The sequence below is a fragment of the Rana temporaria genome, chromosome 3 (genome assembly GCF_905171775.1).
Source record: "Rana temporaria chromosome 3, aRanTem1.1, whole genome shotgun sequence".
Taxonomy (NCBI): domain Eukaryota; kingdom Metazoa; phylum Chordata; class Amphibia; order Anura; family Ranidae; genus Rana; species Rana temporaria.
The window spans coordinates 119,179,310-119,199,382 of record NC_053491.1 but is presented as its reverse complement, the minus strand read 5'-3'; the positions used below and the strand labels follow the sequence as shown (position 1 = coordinate 119,199,382).

Genomic DNA, 20,073 nt, shown 5'->3' with positions numbered 1-20,073 from the left:
CGACACCCCCATCTATGCAAGCGTACTGGGGTTCTGTACACCCTATGGAGCATAAACAAATGAGAAAGTCTGCGAGACGCCGACACAGATACCAATGGAGCTGAAGTAAGGCACAGCTCCCAAGTTTCTCCGTCTATTGGACCTAAATCCCTCTCCCAACCCCTCCTACACGGTAGGGAGGAGGCGTCATGTGTGCAGCCAAGCAGCATCTTATATACATTAGAGATCATACCCTTCCTGTCCTTGTTCATAAATACCTCTGCCATTAAGGGGTGAGTTGAAAGTCTAAGTTGTGAAAGCCTAGTTTCAGCTTGTATCGCATGCCTCAGTTGTAGGTAACGATAGAATTGGGACCTATTTAGTGCAAATTCCTCCCTAAGATCTGTAAATGATTTAAAAATTGCTCCTCTATACAGCTGTGGAATGTATCGTATGCCTGCCAGCTCCCAAGACCGAAAGTCCTTAAGTTTAAAGAGTTCAGTCAAGTATTTGTTGTTCCATATTGGTGTGAATGAACATATACCTGTTATGCGTAGCAACGTCCTGGTGTACTTCCATACCGAGTTCAACAGCTTAACAGTGGGCAATGAGCTCGAAATGTGCGTGAGTCCTGCCTCTAGATGGGAAAGTGCAGTCAGCTCCGAGCCACAGGGCGTCACTAACAAGCGAATAGGATCTTCTGTGTCCTCCCCACCCCAGCCCCCAAGGTGCTGAAGCTGTGAGGCCACAAAGTAATATCTAGCGTGTGGAACCGCCATGCCACCCTGATCCTTGGCTAGCTGTAAAGAGGAGAGACTGATACGAGCCACTTTATTGCCCCATATCAGAGTCCTGAATTGGGCATCTATTTGAGCAAACCACATATGGGGGATCCATATCGGGGCGTTATGAAATATGTAAAGCAGCTGCGGGGCCCAAATCATCTTGACCAAGTTAGTCCTTCCTGTAACTGAAAGAGGTAACTTAAGCCAGGCTGAACACTTTGCCCGAAACTTTCGTAACAGTGGGGCCAAATTAAGCTGGAGATATTGGTTCGGGTCAGCCGTAACCTGGATGCCCAGGTATTTGAATTCCTCCACTAATTGTATATCTCTAGCACACTCAGGTAACCGATGTGTCAGGGGGTCAAGCGGTAGAAGCACCGACTTATTCCAGTTTATACTAAACCCTGACAACTGCCCAAAGGCAGCAATCAGGGACATCACCTTGCTCAGGGAGGCATCCATGTCCCCAAGATATATTAGGGTATCATCCGCGTATAAGGAGACTACGTCCTGCCTGGGTCCTCTACAAAAACCTACAATATCTCGTGTAGCTCTAATATGTATGGCCAGAGGTTCTAGGGCCAAGGCAAACAGCAGGGGTGAAAGAGGGCACCCCTGCCGCGTGCCTCGAAAAAGTCGAAATGGTTCGGAGAGCTCGCCATTTACCCGCATCCTGGCCATTGGGGCGCTATACAATAGTTGAACCCACTTAATAAATGTACTACCCACCCCAAATCTCTCCAGGACCTCCCAGAGATAGGGCCATTCAACGCTATCAAACGCTTTAGCTGCGTCCAGCGAAAAAATGGCCCGATCTCCGGGATTGTCAACTGGCACCTGCAAATTGAGAAACAGTCTGCGCAGATTCTGGGCAGTAGACCTGGTTGGGATGAATCCCGATTGATCCCTGTGCACCACCTGTTGGATGCACTTGGACAATCTGTTAGCAAGAACCCTTGCAAGTAATTTAATATCGAATGTTAATAAGGAGATCGGCCTATATGCGTCCGGTGACATTGCATCCTTGCCAGGTTTCAATATCACCACTATGATAGCTTCACTCATAGAGGGGGGGAGCACACCAGTTTCAAGGGCACAGTTATAGACTTTCAGGAGCATTGGTAGGAGCTGTTCTGAATATCTCTTAAAAACCTCAGCAGGCAAACCATCCGCTCCCGGTGCCTTCCCGTTTTGTGCATGTGCCAAGGCTTCTAACAGTTCATCCTCAGTCAACGGGGCGTTCAAGAGCGCCGCGTCGGATGGGGACAACTTAGGAATGGGGTACCTATCCAGAAAGGAAGAAAGCTCCTCCTGGGTAGGCTGTACTTTAGAAGTATATACATCCTGAAAAAAATTAGAAAACGTGTCTAGGATAGATCGGGTGGAGTAACACGTGTTCCCCCTAGCGTCCTGAATTGCCAATATATGTGAGGTGGGCTGCTGAGACCTGGCCAGCATCGCCAGCATGTGCCCTGTATTCTCCCCTTCTTCAAAGTGTGATTGCTGTAAAAAGAACCTTTTGTTTTCTGCCAGTTGTAGGGAGAGCTGCTCTAACAATGACTGGGAAGCCAACCAGGATCTCTTAGTAGAATCATTAGGATCCTCTATATAGGCGGCTTCCAGCCTTTGGGCTTCAGTTAACACAAACGTTTCCCATTCTTTGGTTTTAGTTTTGATCTGGGAAATAACCCTAATAAATTGGCCACGTAAAAATGCCTTGGCCGTCTCCCACACCGTACCCAGTCCCGCTGAGTCCATATTATGAATAAAGAACTCCTTCAACAATGCCGGGATTGGATCAGGGTCTGGTATGAGAGACAGCCAAAAGGGATTAAGCTTCCATAGACAATTTCCCCTGACGGCCCCCAATTTAACGTCTACTGTGATCGGGGAATGATCGGAAATTTGCCTGGGATGATATTGGGAGGACAGGACCAAGGGCAGCATCGTATCAGTACCAAGTACCATATCAATTCTCGACAAGCCCCCAACCGATGCCGATTGGCATGAATATACCTTTGCCTCCGGGTTACGCACCCTCCAGACGTCAGTGAGGCCCATCTCTATCAGAAGGCGGGCAAAGGAAGTAGGGCCCGTAGGCCCCCCCCCCCAGCCCAGTAAGACGTGAGATCAGCTTATCCTTCGTGTAATCTAAGTAATTGTTAAAGTCCCCCAGGACCATTGCAGGTACCCCTGGATATTTGGCCACATAATCAGCTAGCACCTTAAGTATACTAGATGAGTACGGGGGGGGAATATACAAACCAGCTAATATACACTTAGTCCCATAAAGGGAGCACAAAATAAATACAAAACGGCCCTCCGGGTCGGTCTTAACATCTAAAGGCGAAAACTGTGTATCCCGCTTAATAAGGATGCTCACTCCTCTCGAGTACACTGAACCGGTGGCGTGGTACTGGTGACAGAACTGTCGAGCCACAAACTGTGGTGTAGAGGTCGGGGAGAAGTGAGTCTCCTGCAGGCAGACCACGTCTGCCCCGAGCCGTTTAATCGTACGTGTCACCGCTAAACGTTTAACTGGGCTCCCCAATCCCCTAACGTTCCAGGACATGAATCTAGTTACCTTAGCCATAAGAAAAAAACAAATCTGAAATTAAACCAGGACATTACAGAGCATAAATACCCAAATAATAGGAGCAATAAGTAGGCAGTTCGAGGAGGTAGATCTTGAGGGTATAGCGGGCAAAGAATTCCAATGGGCCACAACTCTCGACGACGGACATGTACTAGTTCAAATCTTCTGATATGTTCGGTGAGATGAGGTGGTATTAGAGACAAAAACAAAAAGGACAGTAGGGCAAAAAAATTATGATAATAAAGAGTAAGAGATGCAGGCATTATCGGACAGGTGGTAGCTTTATCAAAGTTGTGGTAGCAAGAACTGACCAACATGGTCGAACGAGCAGAGCAATAACCTGCTCTAGGCCAATACTGGGCCATCGTGGGGGCAACAGTGGAAGCGCACCTCAGTGTCTTAAATACTTCTCGTGCAACAGCGGTAAATAGACCGTAGTAGATCCAAAGATGCCAACATGGCAGCAGAGTGTTCCACCTTGAGAGAGTACCGTGGAACATATATCCATATTATGGATCAAATGAACTCAGCTTCACATATGAGCCTGTCGCCTATTTCGGGCCTCACGTAGCGAGTGTTCTTCCCTATCCAGCCACTGTGCAGCCGCCGAGGGGGAATCGAAGAATTGAACGGCTCCATGTACTTCCAGCCGTAGACGGGCAGGGTATAGCATTGCGTACTTCAGGTCCAGGTCACGGAGCCTGCGCTTGACATCCATAAATTTAGCTCGTTGTTTCTGCAGATCAGCCGAAAAATCCGGGAACATCGAAACTTTGGTGTTGTCAAATTTTAGTGCATCCGGGTTCATTCTGGCCAGGCGCAGCACCGCATCCCTGTCCTTGTAATTAAGGAGCTTGAAGAGAAAAGGCCGAGGGGGGGCCCCTGGGGCGGGAGGTCTAGCGGGGACCCTATGAGCCCGTTCCACCGTAAACATGGGGGAGAAGGCCTCTTTGCCAAAGGCCTGACATAACCACTGCTCAATAAAGTCCACCGGGTTCTTGCCCTCAATCTTCTCAGGGAACCCTATCGCCCTCACGTTAGACCTCCTCATTCTGTTTTCTAAATCTTCTAAGCGTGAGGAGTGTTGAGCTAGTAGATGGCTGTTGTAGGTTAGGTCACGTTGCATGGGCGCCATGTCGTCTTCTATAGAGCTCACCCGCCCCTCTATGGCTGCTGTTCTCTCCCTAAGTTTCTGGTTATCATGTCGCAAGAATGTGATCTCTGTCTTAAGTCCCTTAAGCTCAGCAGAGAGCGCTGTTATAGACAGGTTATTTGAGGTGACCACCGCAAAAATGTCCCTCAGTGTGGGCTCTGCATCCGCATTAGGACTCGTTCGGGCCTTAGGCCTATCAGGGGCCCCTTCTGGAGTACTCACTGCGTCCCAGGAGAAGGTAGGTCCGGCCGGATCCTCCAGCGGGACGGTGTCATCCGCCTCCAAGCCATCCTGGGGCATGCGTTCAGGAGTGCTGACCGAAGGGACTGCATCCGAGGTGAGTACCCTGGAGAATAGTTTTTCTGCCCCTGCTCTGTGTCTGTCTCTGGCCGTACGCTGTTCCGCGGCGCCATCTTGCGCCACGTGGTCTGTAGGCCGGGGCTGGTTTGGCTTCCTCGGAGCCGACATCGTGGGACAAATCAGTGAAGGCAGGCTCAGGGTAGTGGCGGGGGACCTTCTGGCGATCGTGGAGCAAAGTTCAGCGGAGAATAAATGAGTTCCCAGGATAATGTAACGGAGATTCGGCGGAGCTCTCTGAACACACGTCCGTCTACATCTGCTGCCTGGCCACGCCCCCTTGAACACAGTTTACATATGCGGACGCGACTTATGTATGCGTTCGCTTTGCGCACAAGCTCAGCGGGATGGGGCGCTTTTACTTTTTTTTCTTCTAATTATTTTTTAGATTTTTACACTGTGCCTACTTATTTTTGTATCACTTTTTTTCCTAATACAAGGAATGTAAACTTCCCTTGCAAATAGAAATAAGCATGACAGGTCCTTTATATTGGGAGATCTGAGGTCAAAAAGACCCCAGATCTCTCATTTACCTTTAAAAGCAAAATAAACATATTTGTTTTGACATTTTGACTTTCAGGGAAAAAAATGTTAATGGCTGAAAACCAGAAGTCAGAGGTCTCTCCGGTCCTCCAAGGGTATAGAGCTAAGTGAGGATTATCTTGCCCTCACTTGACTTCCTGCCCAACCATCAGCCAGACCCGATTGCTTCCGGGTTTACCAACGGCTCCGGAAAAACCCGGAAACAATGGGGAAGTGTCGCGAGGGGGATACCTATCCTGCCATCTATAAAAGTGATCTTGTGGCGAATCCGCCACTGGGATCACTTCTATTGGAAAGCCGGCCACCTAACAAAAAAAAGATACCAGGGTTATGGCAGCTAGCTGCTGCCATAACCCCGGTATTTAATGTCTAAGTAATGATGTACATTTACAGATATGCGGTTGGCAATATAACAAATGAATGTTACAGCCTAGGTGTGGTTAAGAACAGAACATTTGCCTTTTGTTGGCGATGTATCATTGATTTTTTCTGCGACTACTATTGAGGACCTGTACTCTAAATTTCTTATACATTTGATTTGCTGCAAATTAGAACTTCAGCCTTAAAATGTTTGTTTGTATCTGCCTGGTCTCACTTATACATAATGAAAATCTGCAGGGTACATGCTAAAGAACAGCTAAAAAATACAGGGGAATCTGTGTCTCATTAATGTGCTTAGATTTTTCTGCTATTTTAAATATGCCTTTCAGTATGCAAGAAGTACTGTAGATGTTGTGGGCTGGATTTTCTGTTGTTCTAGTGGACATGGAACATTTATTACAGCTGTGGTGTGAACAATATAGAGTAGTCTAAATAAGGAATTGTGGGATGCAAAGATTGTACGTTTTCATCATATACGTCTGATGTACAATCAGCTCAATTTTAAAGCCAGTCATTTTTACATCCAAGCTAATATACATGCCACACCAAGATTAATGTTGTGTAGCCATTGCTAACTATATTACCATAATAGCAACTGTCTGAGGAACTGTCACTACTGTAAGATGTGTAAATAAAGGAGTTGAGCACTAAATATGGCAACATTAGGAATTAAGAATACTGGGTACATTGATCAATTCAAACTTTAAAACTGTGCATGTTATATTAATTTAATATAATCTTTTCCTACCTTAGTTTCTGGAGAATCTGAATGTTCCTCGGTGATCATCTCCTGTGGAGGAAAACAATATTTAAAAAACTGTGTTTGCCAAAATTGTATTACATTCATGAATAGCTGGAATTTAGTACCACAACTTAAAAGAGAAGTATGGGAATTGTTTTTATTTTAGAATCATACCCACCTAGGTGGATGCAGCATTGGTTTGAGGCTGAGAAACGAGCAAACACCGCCGATCACTCAGTTCTCAGAGCTCCCTCAGAAAAGAGCTTGTGACTGTAGATCACCACTGTCTGCTCTGCCCTTCCAGCCCAAACTGCAGCGATGGGCTGTTGAGGGGGAAGGAACGGACAGCTCAGGCTCTCAGGGGCTTGCTGAGAGGCTGAGCCAGGTGCTGGTCCAGGTATATGGGCTCATCCCAGCCATATCGCTGTGATCTTTCCCAAGTCTGAATCGACTCTTTAATGCTCACTGTCTGTTGAACACGGGTCACAGGAGTGTAGAACAAACTTTAGTCCTGTGATCCACAGAGTCCAGCCAAACTAGCTTTGGCTGTACTTCTGTGTGACTATTCCTAACATAAGGAGCCCACACTTATTTTGATTGCATCATTTAATAACACAAGTTGTTTTAAATATTATGATCATGCTTAGTATACTTTTAGGCTGCATTCACATTGTAACGCCGTGTATGCGGCATATTTTGCCGCGATTTGTTTAACTTTTTTTTTTTCACAAATTATTTCCATTGCTGTCTATGCCCAAACGCCAATGCCGCCTGAACAAAAAGGGTCCGGGACTTGTTTTCAGGCGGCAGGCGTACAGCGTTTCGGCGTTCGGCGTGAGATGTGAACCATCTCATAGACAGCAATGGAAATTCGCCCCTCCAGCGTATCGAGCGTCGCGCTTCAGGCGTTTTGTCGCCTAGGTGTGAATGCAGCCTAAATCTGGACAAGAGAGTTAGCACTTTTTACAGATGTTTGATAACAAGTAAGAGATCTTGAAAACAAATAAGTCTGATTTTATGCATCATAAAAGTAATGTAAATTGTAAAAGTAGGACAACATTTTAATAAAAAAATAAATATGGGTTAACAATACTGATTTCCTTCCTATTGTAACACATCTCAAGGCCTACGGTATATTACAATGATTAGGAAATTATGGGCAACATAAGATTGCATAAAATGTTGTAACAATTATTTTACATAAGATGAAACACCAGCTAGTAGTTTGTAGTTCCAGTAGCCACCAATGGAAATCTTCCTAAAGCCTATGCATCTCTGTCATAAATCCACACCTCTGACTGTTCAGAAGATTCCCTCTATATCAACTATCACAGTCAGATTGTTACTCTATTGATTTCACTACTTGGTTTTAAAGTTCTGTATCCTGCTTGGATAGCCCTATACTGCTAACTCTTGCCTCTCATTGTACATAGCATTTCAATTTCAATTTTTTCAATACCACTTTAGACATACACTAGTGTCTAGAGAGTGTTCCACATAAAGTGAGATCCCTAAGTACAGATGGACCCCTCCCAAGCACAGTCCTTTCAATATAGGCTGACCTCCCCAGAATACTCCTCAGTATGGATGAAGCACAGACCTCTCAGTATGGACGACCTCCCTGCTGTAAATAATAATGAATGAATAATACTTTGACGTAACTACGTATTAGTGTTATAGAAACACGAGTAGACCAACGCCTTCACTCCAAACTAATTTTTATAGCAACTTGGTTTTTCCTCAGCATATCATTTTTCTGGATCTCAGAACAGATGAACACATCCAACAGAGTACTTGCAAAATATACAATAATCGGAAGCATTCAGGGCCAGATCCACAAAAACCTGACGTAACTTAAAAAATCCAATTTAAGTTACACTGCCTTAAAGTTTCTACCTAAGTGCCTGATCCACAAAGCACTTATCTAGAAATTTCAGGCTGTGTAACTAAAATTCCGCCGGCGCAAGGCGTTCCTATTCAAATGGGGAGAGTCCCATTTAAATGAGGCGCGCTCCCGCGCCGGCCGTACTGCGCATGCGCGCCGGCCGTACTGCGCATGCGCGAAGTTACGTTACGCCGAGTTTTGAGGATCGCGACGGCTTAAAGTTGCGTCGGGGATAAAAAAAATGACAGCGGCATGCATTCCTGAGGGAGAACTCCATGCCCATTTTCAAAGAAAAAAACGGCATGGGTTCCCCCCCCAGGAGCATACCAGGCCCTTAGGTCTGTCATGGGTTGTAAGGAGACCCCCCCACGCCGAAAAATTGACGTAGGGGGTCCCCCTACAATCCATACCAGACCCGTATCCAAAGCACGCTACCCGGCCGGCCAGGAAGGGAGTGGGGACGAGCGAGCGCCCCCCCCCCCTCCTGAGCCGTGCCAGGCCGCGTGCCCTCAACATGGGGGGGTTGGGTGCTCTGGGGCAGGGGGGCGCACTGCGGGCCCCCCCACCTCAGAGCACCCTGTCCCCATGTTGATGAGGACAGGACCTCTTCCCGACAACCCTTGCCATTGGTTGTCGGGGTCTGCGGGCGGAGGCTTATCGGAATCTGGGAGTCCCCTTTAATAAGGGGGCCCCCAGATACCGGCCCCCCACCATAAGTGAATGGATATGGGGTACATCGTACCCCTACCCATTCACCTGGAGGCAAAAAGTAAAAGTTAATAAACACACAACACAAGGCTTTTTAAAATATTTTATTATTCTGCTCCGGACGCCCCCCCTGTCTTCGTTATTAGCTCTTTTACCAGGGGGGGCTTCTTCTTCCGCTCTCCGGGGGTCTTCTCCGCTCTCCGGATGGGGTTTCTTCTTCCGCTCTCCGGGGGGGGGCTTCTCCGGACTCCGGGGGGCTTCTTCCATCTTCTCCCCTCTTCCGCTCTTGACTCGGCGAACCCCGGTTCTTCTGCAGCTCTCCGGTGCCTTCTTCTTCAGCGCTGGCTGCCTGCTATGTTTGTGTGTTAGCTCGATTTCAAACAGGCAGCCAGCGCGGTCTTCTGTGGCGTCAGGGTCTTCTCTTCCTTTCTTCCGATGTTGCCTCGTCGCCTCTTGTCGCTGTAATGATGGAAGCGCGCCTTGCATCACATTTATATAGGCATCACCGTCCCATCATGCTCCGGTAGGTACCCACGTGGTGGGTGCACGTGGGTAGGCACCCACCACGTGGGTACCTACCGGAGCATGATGGGACGGTGATGCCTATATAAATGTGATGCAAGGCGCGCTTCCATCATTACAGCGACAAGAGGCGACGAGGCAACATCGGAAGAAAGGAAGAGAAGACCCTGACGCCACAGAAGACCGCGCTGGCTGCCTGTTTGAAATCGAGCTAACACACAAACATAGCAGGCAGCCAGCGCTGAAGAAGAAGGCACCGGAGAGCTGCAGAAGAACCGGGGTTCGCCGAGTCAAGAGCGGAAGAGGGGAGAAGATGGAAGAAGCCCCCCGGAGTCCGGAGAAGCCCCCCCCCCGGAGAGCGGAAGAAGAAACCCCCCCCGGAGAGCGGAGAAGACCCCCGGAGAGCGGAAGAAGAAGCCCCCCCTGGTAAAAGAGCTAATAACGAAGACAGGGGGGGCGTCCGGAGCAGAATAATAAAATATTTTAAAAAGCCTTGTGTTGTGTGTTTATTAACTTTTACTTTTTGCCTCCAGGTGAATGGGTAGGGGTACGATGTACCCCATATCCATTCACTTAGGGTGGGGGGCCGGTATCTGGGGGCCCCCTTATTAAAGGGGACTCCCAGATTCCGATAAGCCTCCGCCCGCAGACCCCGACAACCAATGGCAAGGGTTGTCGGGAAGAGGTCCTGTCCTCATCAACATGGGGACAGGGTGCTCTGAGGTGGGGGGGCCCGCAGTGCGCCCCCCTGCCCCAGAGCACCCAACCCCCCCATGTTGAGGGCACGCGGCCTGGCACGGCTCAGGAGGGGGGGGGGGGGCGCTCGCTCGTCCCCACTCCCTTCCTGGCCGGCCGGGTAGCGTGCTTTGGATACGGGTCTGGTATGGATTGTAGGGGGACCCCCTACGTCAATTTTTCGGCGTGGGGGGGTCTCCTTACAACCCATGACAGACCGAAGGGCCTGATATGCTCCTGGGGGGGAACCCATGCCGGTTTTGTTTTTTACAAATTGCCGTGGAGTTCTCCCTCGGGAAAGCATACCAAATGCCGTCGCTGGAATGGGCCTTTACAAGGTGTTACTAACTTTACACTTTGTAAAACGAGCCCTAATTTTACACTTGCAAAATAACACTTACGGCTCAAAAAGGAAGCTAGAAAGCTTTGTGGATCGCCTTAAGTGCTAATTTGCATACTAGCAACGGCATTTCGACTCGAAATGCCCCCAGCGGCGGATGCGGTACTGCATCCTAAAATTAGGCAGTGTAATTCAATTACACATGCCGGATCTTCTGTGTAACTTTGGAAAAAGCCTTTTGAGGATCGTTTCCAAAGTTACACACAGACTGAACAGCAGTTAAGTCGGAGTATCTCTTTTGAGGATAACCCCCTCAGAGTCCCATTTAAAATACTCCTTTTTCTGTCATAGCAAGTATATGAAATCACAGAAAATGTTATAAGTCCTGCCTGTTTGTCTCTTGGCAAACTACTGAATTGCTGACTCTCTCCTCACAACACAGAAAAAAATAGTTTTGTAGTCCAAAATAAGAAATGGCAGAATTACACTTCTTCAACAAGGTTATCACAGTATGTTTTTGCACCTCAAGAGTAGTTCATTGTTTGGGTCGACACACACACTTTAACAAGGAAGCAACAGGTTGATCTTACTTTCTAGCAGTGTACAGGGCTGTTAGAAATCATGGGGCCCATACAGCTTTTCTGACTGGGCCCAAAACCCCGCCTCCACTCCACCCAGGTTCAGTTTAACAGCGGCACTGACTTTATCCACCAGAAATGAAAAAAATAATTCCCTTCTCCGCTCCTACCTCCTGGGCCTCTCTGTTGACCTGATGGGGCCCAGGGAAAATTGATTTAAGCCCAGCTAAGCAAGTAGAAGTGTGGGTGTAGTAAAATCAAATTAATTAATAAGGCAGAAATTAACAGTAAAACTGCCTCTGGGCCCCCCTGTTGAGGCCTGGGCCCAGTACAACAAGACCAGTTGTACTGCCTGATCACGAGCACGGGTAAAACTGTATGTATTTCAAATGTAGCTATTTGTCTGGAATTCCACTGCAATGAAGAATCCTACCTTTCCAAAAAATACTTGCTGTGCTTCCGGTGCTGCACGTGTGTTAACAGAAAGGTCAAGTCCTGTTTCTGCCTCTTCTGAAATATCCACAGTAGATGGCTCAGTTGTAGTTAGTGTGGCTATTCTGATAAATCTATCAATGTTATCAGTAACATCAGCTTCACTTCCTACAGTCTCACTGATTGCAGAGCTGCCCATCTTTACATCAGTTGTTGTTTTTTCTAGACGGGCTTTTTTTTTGTGCTCCTTTTTAGACTCCTACAAATTAACAAAAATGTTAATATATTACAAGACAGACATACTGTATAACATTGGACTTGGGTGGTTGAACTCAACGGGCATGTGCCTTTATAACTGCTTTAAGTTTGCCCTACAGGGTGGCAGCTGTGCGCCGGATCATGTGTATATATATATATATATATATATATATATATATATATATATATATATATATATATATATATGCGTGTGATACGACACTTCTGGGTAGAGGATGCTGTGATTACACATAGCATAAGCGGATTGGTGGGTGCAGGGTACTCAATGTTCTCTGGCACCTGTAGTACATTATTTGGGTTGACATAAACTTTAACAAGGAAGCAACAGGTTGATCTTACTGTCTAGTTGAGGTATGTGTACAGGGCTGCTGTTAGAAATCATGGGACCCCATACAACCTTTCTGAAGATGCCCATAACCCCGCCTCCACTCCCACTAAGGTGCAATAAAATCAAATTAATTATTTAGGTAGAAATTCCCAATAAAACTGCCCCTGGGCCCCCCTGCTGAGGCCTGGGCCCAGTACAATAAGACCAGTTATACTGCATGATCAGGAGAACTGTATGTGTATAACAGTAAAAGCTGGCCAAAATTACAGATCATTTAGGGGGTATACAGGTAAAATTGTATGTATTTCAAATGTATCTATTTGTCTGGAATTCCACTTCATTGGAGAATCCTACCTTTCCAAAAAATGCTTGCTGTGCTTCCAGTGCTGCATGTGTGTTAATCGAAAGGTCAAGTCCTGTTTCTGCCTCTTCTGAAATATCCACAGTAGATGGCTCAGTTGTAGTTAGCATGGCTATTCTGATAACTCTATCAGTGTTATCAGTAACATCAACTTCACTTCCTACAGTCTCACTGGTTGTAGAGCTGCCCATCTTTACATCAGTTGTTGTTTTTTCTAGACGGGCTTTTTTCTTGTAATCCTTCTTAGACTCCTACAAATGAACAAAAATGTTAAGAATATATTACAAGACAAACATACTAGACTTGGGTGGTTAAACTCAATGGGCATGTGCCTTTATAACCGCTTTAAAGCCCCATACACACTATCAGTTTTCCTGCAGGTTTTTCTCTTCAGGTTTACCAAAACCATGTAGTGCGAGGGCCTGTCCGATTGCATACACATTGAAATTCTTAACCTTTGACCTCATATTATATGGTTTTGGTAAACCTGAAGAGAAAAACCTGCAGGAAAACTGATAGTGTGTATGGGGCTTAAGTCTGCCCTATAGCAGTTTTACTGCTACATGGTGGCAGCTGTGCGCCGGATCAGATCTGACACTTCTGGGTAGAGGACGCTGTGATTATACATAGCGGAAGCGGATCGGTGAGTGCAGGGTACTTGATGTTCTCCGGCACCCGCCGATCCTCAGGCAGAGACACAGAACTGCAATCTGTCTATGAAAACAAGTTTGTGTCCCTGCCCCTAATGTTAACCCCTTCCCAGCCAGTGTCATTAGTACAGTGACAGTGCATATTTTTAGCATTGATCACTGCATTAGTATCACTGGCCCCCAAAAAGTGTCAGTTAGTGTCCAAATGGCTGCTGCAATATTGCAGTCCCGCTGATCACTGCCACAACTAGTAAAAAATAAAAATAAAAACAAAATATCCCATAGTTTGTAGATGTTATAACTTTTGTGCAAGCCAATCAATATACGATTATTGTGACATATTGGCCTAAATTTATGAAGAAATTCGTTTTTTTCTAAATTATTTTATTGGATAGGTTTAAGAGCAGATAGTAAAAAATATATATTTTTTATTTTCCAAAACAATTTTTTATTGTTTAACTTTTTTTTTATAGCACAAAAAAAAATATGCAGGGTTGATCAAATACCATCAAAAGAAAGCTCTATGTGTGGGGGGAAAAAGCACATACATTTTGTTTGGGTACAGCATTGAATGACCATGCAATTTTAAGTTAAAGTAATGCAGTGCTGTATCGCAAAAAATGGCCTGGTCATGAAGGGGCATAAAACTGTCAAGTCAAGTGGTTAACCTGACTTTTGTAACTCTGTGAGTTGAAAAGACTGTCAAAAAAGAAAAAATCATTTTTTGCACTGCTAGCGGAATCTAAAGAAGAAGTCTTACCAAATTTTATATTTACAGGTAAATAAAGGTACATTGGCTGTTTTTTTTTTGCATGGAAATTCCCTTAGCTTAGTGAATGTAGTGAAAATCCACTTTGCAAATTATATCCAATCATGTGCGTGCAAAATTTTTTTTTTTTTACATACATATGATTGGATGATGGAAGTCAGCAAAGTTTTATCTCATTAGCTAAGCTAAGGGACAATGGGCCAGATTCACGTAGCCCGGGCGCAACTTAACTTTTCCGATTTAAGTTACACCGCCGCAAATTTTCTGCCTAAGTGCCCGATCCACAAAGCACTTACCTGGAAATTTGCAGCAGGGTGAAACTTAAATCCGTCCGGCGCAAGGCGGGCCCAATCGAATGGGGCGAGTCCCATTTAAATTAGGCGCGCTCCCGCGCCGGACGTACTGCGCATGTTCCGTAAGGTAAATTACCCGACGTGCATTGCGCTAACTGACGTCGCACCGACGTCATTTGCTTAGACGTTAACGTAAATGGCGTCCAGCGCCATTCACGGACGTCTTACGCAAACGACGTTGATGTTTAAATTTCAACGCGGGAACGACGGCCATACTTACCATGGCTTAAGACAACTAGGGCTCAGCCCTAGTTTTACGCGGCGTAACTCGACGGAAACAACGTAGATTTAGATCGACGGGACCTTCGGGACCTTCGGGGATCGCCTTAAGTCTTTTTTTGCATATTCTACGCCGGCCGCAATGGCCTCGCCACCTAGCGGCCGGCCTAGAATTGCATCCTAAGATCCGACAGTGTAATTCAATTACACCTGTCGGATCTTAGGGCTAGCTATGCGTAACTGATTCTATGAATCAGTCGCATAGTTAGAAACAGAGATACGACAGCGTATCAGTAGATACGCCGTCGTATCTCGTTTGTGAATCTGGCCCAATGTCCTTAAAAATAGTGAACAGTATTTTTGCCTTTAGTAAATGAACCCCATTTTGTGACTAGTATTGGCGATATAGTATTGTATTGGCAAAAACCTAAGTACAACAATTGATTTGGTTGCCCACACCTCCAAAAAGGACCTCACCTTTTCCTGTTTTCTTGTGGACCTTTCAGGCTGTGCATGTGTAATGGAATGGGTTACTGTTAAGAATTTATTGACATCTTCAGTGCTGGGTATCTGAGTAGGCAGTGCAAATGTCTCACTCTCCTGATTAGTTAGCTGAAGTTGATGGTCCTCTGTGTTTTCCTCTTGCTCCTCAGTGACCACATTTGTAAAAACATCAACAGGCACAGCCTCCACTAGAAGTTTCTTTCTCTTCTTCTGCTCTTTTTTGTTTTTATTTACATCCTTTAAAAAAAGAGAGAAAGCTTTGCAGTTTCATAAAGATGGAACAAAACAAAATATAGATAACTCTACAGTGAGACCACATTGCATGCCATATGTTCAGATCTTATTTTGTCTTGTTACATCTATCTACAGTAACTGCATTAGTATCCCACTTTCTGCAGGTATTATTATTATTAGTATTATTATTGCATTATAGAAGTAGTCCACATTTAGGGCCCATTCACACCGCAATGCATTATGCTGCGGCAGATACATTTTAATGCTTTGACGCACATTGCGTTAAACAGCCTAATCAAAATAAAAGGGCTGCAATGTACCTCAATGCATAAAGTCCTTAGGGGTGAGTGAGTAAAATTGGTCAAAAAGTGGAGATTTCTGCAAACATTTTGCTATTTAGGTGAAATGCATTGATATCAATCTGAAAGGTGAAATAATGTGGGTTTTAAGGGTGCAAGAAACTTCAAATGGCTGTTTAACTATCATATACTGGTTCTTTTGTTAGAAAATAGCCCACCTCAGCCTCATTATGTTTTTACAAAGAACAAAGTTAAAGAAAAAAAGCAAATTTTGCCCATGAGGGTCAATAAGAGAAACTTAAAATTTCTATTTATGCAAAATTTAGCTGCCTTCAAAATAGGGTATTTCACCATAATTACTCCACTCCTTGATATCCAAATTATGAATTAATGATTTTTCCTGTTTACAATGGACAGTTGATTTTTTTTAATGCTATTACCTAAAATAAACTTAATCTGTAAAAATCAATACATTCTACAGAACTGTACATTAAATATCCATGTAAATACCCATATACTAACTATAGGAAAAATTGCATGCCAGAAAGCAAAACTTGTGTTTCAGGCCAGATTCACACCTATGCAAATTGGATGATCCAATTTGCATAGCAGGAAAATGTGACCGTCTCTCTAGGGAGCCGTTTCACATATCTCTGTTGCGGCTGCGAGCGCACTGCACAGAAACTCTGTGCGTTTTTGGCTCTGTTTTAGGGCCGAATTCAGGCATAGATTCTGCCCTGATTCATCCCTGAAATGGAGAACAGGGATGCACAGCATTCATGTGTGATCCGCAGCTGGCTCCAGTGTGAACCGAGCCTGAGGTCCCGTACACACGACCAGTTTCCTCGGCAGAATTCAGCTTCCGACCGAGTTTCTGGCTGAATTCTGCCGAGAAACCCGGCCGTGTGTACAATTTCGCCGAGGAAGCCGACGAGGAGCTCGACGAGGAAATAGAGAACATGTTCTCTATTTCCTCATTGTTCTATGGGAGCTCTCGGCCCGCCGAGCTCCTCGGCGGCTTCAGGGCTGAACTGGCCGAGGAACTCGATGTGTTTGGCACGTCGAGTTCCTCGGCCGTGTGTACGGGGCCTTAAGGCATCCCCATCTTTATTGTCTTGTTATTTTCATTTAACTTGTGTATGCCCACTGTATATTTGTACATATAAAATAACCAGAACTATTCAACAGTCACTACTTTTTTACGTGATACCTGAGAGGAAGACTGTGTCTGAGTCCCCTCTAGACTGGAAATACTTTCCAAGGCTGAATGAGAATTTAAATCCTCCTCATCAGTTTCATTTGAAATTTCATGTTTTTTGGGGCTCTGCAATGAGACATAAAAATTAAATTTTACTGAAAGGTAGAAAACAATTTCTATGCCATCACAAACAATATTGATACTCATAAGGGGGATTAATTGTTACAATTGTTTTGATATGCCAATGTCTAAGGGTATTGTAAATATTTTATTATTTGTAATTGTAAGGCAATTCCAACAGCAAGGCAGTATTTTTCAGATCACATTAACCACTTCAGCCCCGGAGGGATTTACCTCCTTCCTGACCAGAGCATTTTTTACAATTTGGTACTGCGCTACTTTAACTGGTAATTGCGCGGTCATGCAATGCTGTACCCAAACTAAATTTGCATCTTTTTTTTACCACAAATAGAGCTTACTTTTGGTGGTTGCAATATACATGATTTTTTTTCTAATTTTTGCTATAAAAAAAATACAATAAACTCAATTTTAGTCATACATTTAGGCCAAAAAGCATTCAGCCACATGTCTTGGGTAAAAAAAAATAAGAAATAAGTAATAAGCGTATATTTATTGGTTTGCGCAAAAGTTATAGCGTCTACAAACTAGGGTACATTTTCTGGAATTTACGCAGCTTTTAGTTTATGACTGCCCATCTCATTTCTTGAGGTGCTAAAATGGCAGGGCAGTACAATAGCCCCACAAATGACCCCATTTTGTAAAGTAAACACCCAAAGGAATTTGCTGAGAGGCTTGTTGAGCACATTGAATATTTTATTCTTTGTCACAGGTGATTGAAAAATGACAAAAAAAAATAATAAATACATTTTTACACAAAGTTGTCATTGAAATTATATATTGCTCAAACATGTCATGGGCATAGGTGAAATTACACCCCAAAATGTGATCAGGGGGGTAACAAGTGTACCTACGTGTACTGGTGTTGGTGTAGTGTTGTGCAACTCATGGTAAGATGTTCTCTCTCTTCTCTCTGGAATGGAAAAGAATTCCAGAGAGGGAGGTGACATCACTTCCCCATCTGTGTTTACACTTACAGACAGGGGAAGTATTTTCATTCACCAGAACCGATCAGTAGGTCCAGGCATAGACCTGAAGACTGATCGGTTCTGCTACGAATCTGATCGCTGTGGACATGGCGGGGACGCGCTCACCCTCGGGCCGCTGCCACGAGCGACGTACGGGTACCCGTGCCGCTTTGCCAACTTATAGCAGCGTGAGCAGGTCGGCAAATGGTTAAACACAACATTGGTAATTCATATCCTTTGAGAAAGTGATGAGGTAGTCACGATACGCGCAAGGACAGGAAGAGCTGTGGTGACACCACTTCCAGGTTACGGCCGAACTCGGAAGTAAACGTTATACAAGACGTTTTAATGCTGTAACTACTCTACTTAAATGTGAGTTTTTTACCTTGAATAAAATTATTATTTTTATGGAATTACCACACTATGGAGTGCCTATTTATCCCTTTATGTGCCTGTCTGAGATTGTGAAACCAGGAGGTACGTGAGAGCTGGGGGAAATGATTGGCACCTGCACTGGAGGATCAGCACTTGCACTTTTTGTATGACACTGCAATTGAAATTGGATTGCCTGTGACTCCATTGTTTTGGACTTTTATGCACATTGCTGTGGATCACTTATAGAAATTTTCCAGCACAAGGAACTGCATCTGCACATGTTGCTGTTTTTTTGGATTTGCCTACTTTGCACATAATATTGTTGTTTGATGCACTTTATACTTTATATCACTGAATATTTATATTAGTTTTTTATCAGTCTTATCAGTTTTTTTTTCTTTTTCTTTTCATTGGTTTACAGAGATATTTTACACAGGGTTAGTTTTTTTCACATTTGGATTGCTGCACTTGGTATATATTTGCACTGTAGAGGAAGTCATATTTATTTATTATTGAAGAACATATAATATATATGCACCTTTTATCTCAATTTAATAGTAATTTTAGAGTGAGCGCCCTTATACCCCCTTCTTATATTCATTTTGCTATCAGTGTGTGAACACTTATTAGGTGGCCGCTACACATTTGTTTAGTTTTTTCCTGGACTTTTATGCACTTTGCTGTGGATCACATATATACCGTATTTATTGGGGTATAGCGCGCTCCCGCGTATAGCGGGCACCCCTAAATTTGCCCAGAAATTCCTGTGAAAAAAAGATTTTTGTACTTACGGTTTGGTGTCTTGCACGGCGTCCATCGGCGGCCTCGTCGGGTCCGGCGTCCGTCTGCGGCTTCGGGTGTCCTCTTCGTCGGGTCCGGCGTCCTCCTCGCTCGTTTCCCGCTTTCCCGCGCCGAGTTTGAATACTGCGCCGACATATACCGTGCGCAGTACACTCGTATAGTCGGCAATGCTCGCGCTGACGTCCTGGACGTACAGGACGTGAGCGCGAGTGTAGCCGAGACTGCCTGACTATGCACGAGTGTACTGCGCTCGGTATATGTCGGCGCAGTATTCAAACTCGGCGCGGGAAAGCGGGTATCACCGTATATCGCGCACCCACGATTTTGCCCTGATTTTCAGGGCAAAATAGTGTGCGGTATACGCCGATAAATACGGTACATTTTCCAGCACAGGGAACTGCATCTGCACATGCTGTTTTTTTGGGATTTGCCTACTTTGCACATATTGTTGTTTGATGCACTTTATACTATATATCAATGAATATTTATATTAGTTTTAATCAGTCTTATCAGTTTTTTTTTCTTTTTCTCTCTCATTGGTTTACATGGATATTTTACACAGAATTCGTTTTTTCACATTTGGATTGCTGCACTTGGTATTTATTTGCACTGTAGAGGAAGTCATATGTATTTATTTATTCATTATTGAAGAACATAAGATATTTTAATTTAATATTAATTTTAGAGTGAGCGCCCCTATACCCCCTTCTTATATTCATTGGGAATTTAATTCTGGTTGCACAGTGCTAAAACACAGCCTGATCGAGATTCTTGTGTGTATTTATGTAACAGGTTGACTAGTCACTCATGTTTAAAGAGTTCTTCATTATCCTATTTTTAGAGCACAAACATTTTTCAAAG

At 44.6% G+C, this 20,073-nt stretch overlaps 1 protein-coding gene across 7 annotated transcripts in view; it reads right to left on the bottom strand.

Moving 5' to 3' along the window:
* LOC120931668 (collagen alpha-1(VII) chain-like) overlaps positions 1–20,073 on the bottom strand; it is a 495,674-nt gene that overhangs the window by 233,698 nt on the left and 241,903 nt on the right. For 5 of the 7 annotated variants that reach the window (XM_040343318.1, XM_040343323.1, XM_040343320.1 and 2 more), the window contains 5 exons: positions 16,943–17,056; positions 15,173–15,436; positions 12,698–12,955; positions 11,738–11,995; positions 6,543–6,584 (listed from right to left, as the gene is read on the bottom strand). In XM_040343318.1, coding sequence (XP_040199252.1) covers positions 6,543–6,584; positions 11,738–11,995; positions 12,698–12,955; positions 15,173–15,436; positions 16,943–17,056 — 936 coding nt within the window. The remainder of the gene's footprint in view (positions 1–6,542; positions 6,585–11,737; positions 11,996–12,697; positions 12,956–15,172; positions 15,437–16,942; positions 17,057–20,073) is intronic. The other 2 variants (XM_040343324.1, XM_040343325.1) reach the window with 1 other exon arrangement.